At 35.0% G+C, this 9339-nt stretch overlaps 1 protein-coding gene across 3 annotated transcripts in view; it reads right to left on the bottom strand.

Annotated features, from left to right (window-relative positions):
- Positions 1-1361: 1361 nt before the first annotated feature.
- The window catches only part of LOC126373117 (kinesin light chain), a 75527-nt gene continuing 67549 nt past the window's right edge, over positions 1362-9339 (bottom strand). For 2 of the 3 annotated variants that reach the window (XM_050019124.1, XM_050019122.1), the window contains 4 exons: positions 7562-7671; positions 6867-6983; positions 5158-5247; positions 1362-3156 (listed from right to left, as the gene is read on the bottom strand). In XM_050019124.1, coding sequence (XP_049875081.1) covers positions 3061-3156; positions 5158-5247; positions 6867-6983; positions 7562-7671 — 413 coding nt within the window. In that variant the 3' untranslated portion in view covers positions 1362-3060. The remainder of the gene's footprint in view (positions 3157-5157; positions 5248-6866; positions 6984-7561; positions 7672-9339) is intronic. The other variant, XM_050019125.1, reaches the window with a different exon arrangement.

Raw genomic sequence — 9339 nt, 5'->3', positions numbered from 1 at the left:
TGATTGTATCGTATGTCTAAAATTTTGCGAACATTTAAAGATTAAAGCGTCAAAATCAGCCTAAAAATAATACGTATGAAGTGAATGCTAACATGTAGGTGTAATGAATGCCCACATGAACGATCATGCGTCTAACTAACAGCGAAGAACAGTGTCACACGTATCCGTCATGCGGTATCCATGTATCTAGTGTATTCATGTATCCAATACCGTGTATCCAAACTGGAGCTAAATTGCATAACCGTAGACTCACCTCAGAATTTAAATGACAAATAAAAAAAAAACAATAATGTTACATAAATATTTATTAACAATTAAAAAATTACCATTCGATATCGCGATTTAAGAATAAAAATCCGATTTTAAATATATTGTGACTTGGAAATGGATGTTTCAGAGATTCTTTACAAGTTACAAGTTGTAAAATCGAGCCAATTAAAAAGTACACTGATTAAAATCTTTCAAGCACCTCGTAATATATAAAATTTTCATTGTATATAAAAATATTATACTATATATCACCTACACTCTCACATAAAGCTTAGACCAATAACATACTCTAACACTGGAATGAACGTTTACATGATTGCAGTTATATGAAAAACCAAATACAAAACTGATTGTCTACGGCATATTAACACCTAAGAGCCACGCTCTTGTTGGTTAGCATTCTCCATGTTACTTTTTTAGGGAATAATAGGACACTGGTTTCCCCTGTTGTCTTTCGCCCCAACATGCGGCATATTGACTAATGTTTAAAATATAATTTTGTATATCTCGTCATAGAGAAAATGACAAAACGCCTTTTTGAAAAATCTAATTCGAATGTAAAGAAAGAAATCGAGGTTTTGTTGAAGATTCACATCGGAACGTGTTTTTTTCAAAAAGGCGCTTTCGAGTTTTTCTCTGTAAGACGGCGATATCGAAACGAATTTTTGAGTATTATTACTCTATATACCAAGGTACATTTTTCTATGAAAAAAAAAAAAACAAAAAAATACAAATGTTTTTTTTTTATTTCCTATACAAATAAGTTATGTCAAAATACCGTAGACAACCAATGAAAATAATCCACATCAGCCTATTGGTAATTTAATAAAATAATATGACGTTCACTATAATAAAACCACGATCATGCATTCTGTGCGAAGAACACAAAAATCAGCAAATTAAAATTGAACAAGCTGTAAATAAAATCGTTGTTTACAACATGCGTCATCAATGAATTAATAAAAATTATTATTTACTTAATATTATTATCATAATAATTCTCTTCAAATAACCCCGGATTCAATGTGATAAATGCAAATTGAACATCTATAGCAAAATCTTTCTGTTTTGAGTTACATTTTAAATAGAAGAATTCAGTGAAAATTATGATATTTTATATATCTTTCCATAGTTAACAAAAAATGTGAATACAAAATATCGAATTGGGTATGGATCTTAAAATTCTCACTAAAAAAAACCTACAATTAACGGAATAATTCAAAGCCATTAGAGAAACTTAAAATGTAGAAAAAAATATAGGTGAGAAATATAAAAATACAAATCACCAAAAAAAATTGCATCAACAAAAAACACCGTGTTGTTTCGATCGCTTCATTTCGTTCATGTGGTTTGAATTATCCCTATTAGTTAATAAATAAAATGTAACTCTTAAGACTGTGATGTCAAAATTTCAAAATTACTTTTGCCGCCATGTTTCTTTTTTAAATATAATTTCTCGGGACGGCTCTCATGCGTTCTATCACACATTTTGTATTTTTTTTATCGTTTTTTTTTTATTTATCGTATAACGTATAATTTACTCTTATTGCATGCTATCTAATAAATAATACTAAGCAATTTTGCCGGTCTTTTTGCATTTTTTCAACTTGTAAATGTTAGTGACAAAATTAATAGAATAAATTTTTGGATGACATAAGGTGATTTCGGAATAATAATTCCGTGATTATTAAAAACTAGCAACGCATCTTTTCCGACATAAAAAAGTCTCTGTATATTATATTTTTAGAACCACGTTGCATAGCTTCTCATAAACATAAACAGCCTATATACATCCCACTGCTGGGCACAGGCCTCCCCTTAATCAACCGGAAGGGGTATGGAGCATACTCCACCACGCTGCTCCACTGTGGGTAGGTGGAAGTATTTTTTATAGCTTCTCATATAAAAAAATGCTAATACCGTTAGGTACTACAAACTTACAATGTTCAAAAAGACCGGCCATTTAAGTGTAACGTAAATGATTCTCATTAATAAGTGAGCGACGTCGTCTCGGTACAAAATTATATCTTTTTTTAAAATAAACTGTAGTCTTGTCTTTGACTAATTAACACAGATTGTCATAAGATAAACCGTTGAATAATCTCGATTATATTTTATAATTTTACACAGACAATAAAATTTACTACATGCGCTAGTGGCGCCACATGTACGTACAAAACTCGCCAAGCGGAGAGACTGAGCAACTTTTGACAGTTACCTTTGATAATCTGTGTTTTGTGCCGTTACAGTTTATTGCACTAATCAATGATGGAGTATGATGCTTTCAGCTGATTCAAGGCAAGGTGCCGATACACCAAACTTATTTTTTAATTTAGTTTAACAGTTCTTGACCTAGATCTGTCCTTTTCTGCCACGTATCCTACGTGAAGGACGGAATTAGTTTAGGGGATGTTATACTAAAATAAGTGTGTCTGCCGAAATCGGCACCAGTATAATAAATAACACCTCATAAAAAAAAAACGCTTCCGAATTTTCGTTCAACAAAATTCGTGTATATTCAAATTTGAATTTGGAACATTGTTTAAAAATTAAAACCGAGTGTAATATAACTTTATTTTTTTTATTCATAATAACTGTACCTCTTTCTTTTTCTTTTTTCTTTTCGTATTTTTTTTTAACATAAACTAGCGAGGTGTTTCAATTGTTTTGATGAGAAGTGTATTTATGAGCACCAAAATAATAATAAAATCTTGCACCGAGGTAAAAGAACCATTTACGCGTTGAAGCGAGTGAGTCTTATAACAGAGGCGTACATAGCTAGACTTAATACTACTGGTGTGGCGCGGAGTTGCTGGTGTTGATGCCTAGTGCATTGAACAGCTTGGATTTTAAGTTCATACGGGGCTCAGCCGCTTGGTTCGTGCCCTATAACCAAACATACAGAGGACAACATAAAATAATGTGCAAATAAAAAGGTAAAAACAACGAAAAAAGAGAAAATATTACGATGTATCGACATGTATCCATGTGTGTGTGTGTGTGTGTGTGTGTGTGTATGTATCATGTATCATGTGTGTGTGTGTGTATTCTATTTCTCTTTTGTTTTGTATTTTGTTTTTTCCTGTTTGTGCAATAAAGTATTTATGTTATGTTATGTATCGTATCATCTGACAACAGGACAGGATCTTGTGGCATCTGTGACTGAAACATCAGTGCATAGCCTAGTGCAAAAGAGATGAGAGATAAAGTCTCTATCGCACTAAAAGTGACGAGAAAAGAGATAATAATATGCCACTGCAAATTATGTCAAAATAAGGTATATAGACAAGAAATTGCGACGTCCTGTTGTTTTTGATGTGAACTCTGCTTTGTTTCCAATATAGTTTAAATAAATTAAAAAAATGCTTAAAATTTTGATTCATTTTCATACCATTCTGTAAAGTGTAAAAAAAACTGAAAAATAACAAGCAAATAATTATAAAACATAAACGGTGGATACTTTACATACATTTACAAACAATGAATATGATACACATAAAAAAAATATACAAATATTAGCGTTTGATGCATTTTTTTTACAAAATCTGATTAAGTTCGGTGGCTGGTTAAATTTTGTGTACTTTCCTTATCACCTTATAAACCCTATTTTTTTAAATCGTGCAGTGCATTGTTAAATGTGCTTGAATATCGAATGGACAATACAATCCCTGACCCAAAATAATATGGAAATATTGAACAAAAAGTTTATTTTGTATGTAGACCTAATATTATCTATCACACAAACACCGAATGCATAATAAAAAAGAAACATAGATTATGTTCATACAAGCGAGTGTGGCAGCTAGGATTACCATCCCTCCGGATTTTCGGTCATCCGTCCGGACTTCGGTCATTCGTCCGGACTTCGGACTCAAGGTCCATGGGGCTTTTAAATTACTCCAGATTGTAGACCGTGCGCAGCGCATGCTATTAGTTGTGACTGAAATGTCTGGTTTTCTTCAGGATTTTGAATCGTGAAATGATAACCTTAAAACTGCCACCAAAGCGCCTGTATGAAGACAATCGAGTGTTCTTTTTTATACATTCAAAGACAATACAGTTACTACGTGCAATCATGAAAATGAGTGAGACCCGAAGTATTATGATATCGATGAGATGTTGTGAAGACTTGAAGCCAAAAGTGACGACGCACCGAAGATGGATGAACGATGAGACAAGACCTCAGCAGTCGAGATGAATATGTACAGTGACTGTGACTAGCAAACAAACGTCACCCAGTCCAAAGTCAATTGACGGAGTGTCATGCGTGATTACGATGTGTCGTTTCATTCTCACCACGGATTCATATTCATGAAATAACTTCACGAAATATTGAAAAAAAAAAAACAACATTGCTTGTAGGCTGTATTTTCATTGACGCGGAGCTGTGCGGAGATGAGCTGAGATGTACAGGAATCGACCAATCACCGTGAGGAAGAGAGTGACAGAGCGTCTTCGTTTTTCGCTCTCTCGAACGCTGTGATTGGTCAAACACATCTCCGCCCATCTCCGCGTCAGTGGAAACCCGGCCTTACGACTACAAACAGGAATAAAGAATATCGTGCCGCTTGTAAAAGCAACTAAACAGTATTAAATAAGAAGAAAATATAAAAATGTAATTACATTTGTATTTTTAAAATTTTAAAATAGGAGCGGAACGATATTTAGTTGATCTAACCGAATTTAACGACGCAGTGTACTCGTAAATATATATCCATAAAATAAGAAGTATTATACGAAGAAAAAACTTAACAATGCCATCTATCGTGTTTTTGGGGAACGACGATTGGAAAGTCCCTCATTGACATGACACATTATAAACTGACATGACACAGCGTATATTGATGGACAAAATGGACACCAGCCAACATTTCAATACGTTCTAACCTCGTCGTGGTGGTCTGCATGCGTGTCGATCGACTCGCGGCTCCCGTGCCGCCCGGCGCGGGCGCGTGACTGTTTCACGATGTCCAATGCCTGAAGTAATGCGACAGATGATCACCTATCCCTCTCTTCACTACCTTCATCTTATGCCCTTCGTCTCCAAATTAAATTGTGACAATTATATCACTTTTTTTGTAGCCTATATTTATTATTATAGACATGTTAATCACATTTCGTTACAAAAGTCTACAGTTTACGTTCAACTAAGTGCAAATACTAGGGAAACTATGCTCCCGTTTTTGGGTCGATTACGAAACACAAAAAATCTTCACTGCAATTTTGTCCTGTCAAAATTTTACTAAAAAGTTTCTTTAAATGCCAATTGTCAGCCACCTGAAATGTATTTTACACGAAATATTTTTATTCTTATAAAGCGGCAACACTAAGTATTAGCGTTTGTGACTTACTTGTTGGACGTGCTATGCGGCGTGCAAATCAATATAGACTTTATTATTATTGTGCCACATACTAGCTTTAATTACGTTTTTCATAATAAAATAATAAGGAACATTAATAAAATAACATAATAATAAATATCTGCAATATTGTGGAAATTGTGTGTGTAAGTGTGAAAAAAATAAGCTTATTCAGATTTGGAACAGTAAAAAACACACAGAAATACTATAGTAAGGTTTCTGCGCAAAAATTATGGCTTTAAACATACTTAAATAAACTATTAAATACAAGTACACAAATTCTGTAAGATAATAGAGTTCACTGTATTGCTCAAGTGCGTTTTAAAATTGTAAAGTCGTGTAATAGATAAAAACACAGATGTAATTGTGAACCAGAAATATTTAAAATTTGTAGCTTTATATAATATAACTAGTGAAGTAGTGACTCGACTTAGCTTCAAGATTAGTTTTTACCCTCTTGTCGACAATAATCTTTAACGGTAAAAGCCTCATGCAAATACACCTGTATTCTACAATGTTAACTCTTCCTCCATTTTGGTATTTTAAGTTGACATTTACGCCCTCGACTTGAGGACTTTACTCACTGGAATCGAGCATATCATACTGCCAACATAATAATATGAAATTAATGACGTCGTAACCATGCCGTGTATACACGTTTTGGGTTTCAATCTGGTTATTATCTACATTTGTAACCTTTTATTTTCTCATGTTACGATTGTTACTTGTCGTGTGTAACTTTTAAATAAATAGACGCCATGCTTTACTGGAAGTAAACTCGAGTTAAGGTTGAGGCGCGCTCTAAGGGTGGTATTAATAAACGAATCTCAGGTGAGACTGCCCTCAAGTCTCTGTTTTCATATGAGAACTGTCACACTGACATGATCTTGAGGGCAGTCTCGAAGCTGAGATTAGTTTATTAATACCACCCTAAGAATACAAAGTTTGATGACCTTGAGGTCGCATCAAGTGAGGATCACTTTGGACAGTAAATGCTCTCCACGGGCGGTCCATTTGCGTGCATTTTAGCGTCAACTTTTCTTGTATGTTGAGGGAACATCTTTTTTACGAAATACATTAGTTACTTCATGCTTACGCCTGTTGAGTACCCGTCAGGAAAATGTCAGGAATAACTTAAAATAAATTTAGGTGTCAGTAGGAATCAGCCGATAAAATAAATATTTCTGGTTCACTGAACTACGGCTACAAAATACAATGGTATCATCACACCCATACCTCCTTCCGGCTGCGCAGCGCGCAGTCCTCGAGCGTCTCGGCCGCCTCATACTTGCCCTGGCGCCGATACAGGGCGCCTAGGTTCTTTAGAGTCGTCGTCACTGTGGGTGAGTCCACCTGGGATAAATAAAATAAAAAATATGAGCTTACGATTATATTACAATTGCAGGAAAATCGCCAGTGTCCCTAAATAAGAGTTCAGAATCAATTCAATTCACAAATATCTTTATTCAGTAGGTAACATAGTTACACTTTGAATCGTCAATTTTTAAAGAACGAACGTTCATCTGCCTAAAACTACCGCGTGTGCGATGCATTTATGTTCTTGCTGGAGATGGAAAATTAAAAAAACAATGGCATCTTACGTTGACGTGATCTGAATTGGATAAATGGATAAAAAAAAAATAATCTCGAAACAGCTTTTTCTAGAAATGGCTTACGTAAATTCGGCTGTCCTGAGACGCTATTATGATTGAAAGACTAATGACCGGCGGTCCATGAATGAACACCAGGGCGAGCGTCGATGTTATGTCGCTAGTGTGTGTGTGTATGTGTGTGTGTGTATGTGTGTGTGTGTGTGTGTGTGTGTGTGTGCGTGTGTGTGTGTGTGTGCGCGCGCGCGTGTGTGTGTGTGTGTGTGTGTGTGGGGGGGGGGGGGAGGGTTAAAGAACGTGTTAAATGAAATATCACCATACCTTGGCTGCCTTATGCCAACCACCATATTCGCCATAGGGCGCGTTCTCCTTTTGCAGATGTTTGTTCTCTTCGCGCTCCTCGGCGACCTGCCAGATGGGCTTGTTGTCACCTGTACATATCGAACATATTAGGACAAGTATAGAGACGATTCAACTAGTTAAGCTGTACATAACGCAAATAATGTAAGGATGTAAACGTATTGATGCACGGCCTTAGACGAAAAATTTAAAAAAGTCTTCGCGTTTTGAAAAAATACATTCTAATGTGATTTTTGTTAACAAAACCTCAAAATAGGCAAGCTACTTTCAATCCAGAACAAAAATTGTAGTCTCAATGTTTATCCGGATTGAAATTAATTGAAAGAAATCGATATTTTGTTGAAGAAAAACACATCTGGGGGGTTAAAAAGGCCACATAAAAGTGTGCAATGCAAACAAATGTCAAATAGCAATATTGCCTTTTGACGAATTGCTTCGATTTGGCGTTTTTAACCTCCCACAGGATGTAATTTATCAAAATGGCGCTCACGTGGCTTTAACTATAACGCGACGATTTATTTTTTTCACCACAATGTTTACCCAACTACGGGAAACCCAAAACAACGGTTATGATTTTATCAGTCAGTCAGTTTTTCAAACTGACCATTACCTCTCAGGGTAACGACACACATAGTCGGGCAGGCATAGTCGGTTCGGCAGTATTAGCCGAGTAACAAAGCCGTCCCGATGTAATTACTGCACTTGTTCGGCTTGTGCCGATTGGGGAGTTCATTCGGGTTGACAATTATACGATTTGATGACTGCCGGCCCGCCTAGTGAAAGCCGAACGGCTTTTTCTCGAACATGCATCTACATATATTCGATTTATACCGCCCGGCTGTGCCGATTCATGCCGGCCCGACTATGTATGTAGCTACCCTCACTATTATTTGCATTACGTACAAGTCAAGTAATAATTTATAATTGCAATAAGTTACATAAGTATTTGGAATGCCTATCAAAGCTACTAATTAATCTTCGAAATAAGTTAATTAACTAAATGCTGGAATAAAAAGAAGCAATTAATAAAATCCGTCACCATTAAATTAAAAAAGAAACGAACTATGTGACACAAGTCGGGAAGGTGTGACACTCGGCAGATACACAATTAAAAAAAAATCAAAGAAAAAAAAAACACATTTGTTCCCTACCTGTGCCACACATGTCCGAACTTGTGCCACTCACCTCATGTTACGATTAATTTCACCCTTCGCACCTTTACAAGGACTAATTTAAAAAAAAAAAAAAAAACAAATATTTTACAATCTGCCAGTTTAATGGAATACAATTTAATAGAATTTGAATGTGTTACAAAAAATTTCAGCGTCTGTTATTTACAAATTCAATTGGAAGAACTTTGTTTTGTCAAAAATCAGAATAGGGTAGTTTCCAACTAGTCAAATCAGTTACTTTTTATCAAAGGTCAAAACACGAAATTACTATGTAATTTGTCATATTTCAAATATTTTTTCGTTATTAAAATTCATAAGTAACTTAAATAGAAAACAAAACGTTTTTCGTCACCTTTAGATCTGTCTTTATTTAGTAAACAGAATTTCATAATTTATCTTTGACCTAGGATACTACCCAATTCTTATACTCTATTCGTCTAACGACAGTACTAATTGTAGCTAATGTAGTCTAAATAGGCCACATTGAAGCAATTCATCTAAAAAGCAATATTGCAATTTTACATTTGCGCATATTAAAATAAGAGCGCAATGTCAATTTTGTCAAAT

This window comes from Pectinophora gossypiella, chromosome 15 (genome assembly GCF_024362695.1).
Source record: "Pectinophora gossypiella chromosome 15, ilPecGoss1.1, whole genome shotgun sequence".
In the NCBI taxonomy this organism is placed as follows: Eukaryota; Metazoa; Arthropoda; class Insecta; order Lepidoptera; family Gelechiidae; genus Pectinophora; species Pectinophora gossypiella.
This window is presented reverse-complemented; position numbering and strand designations above follow the sequence as displayed.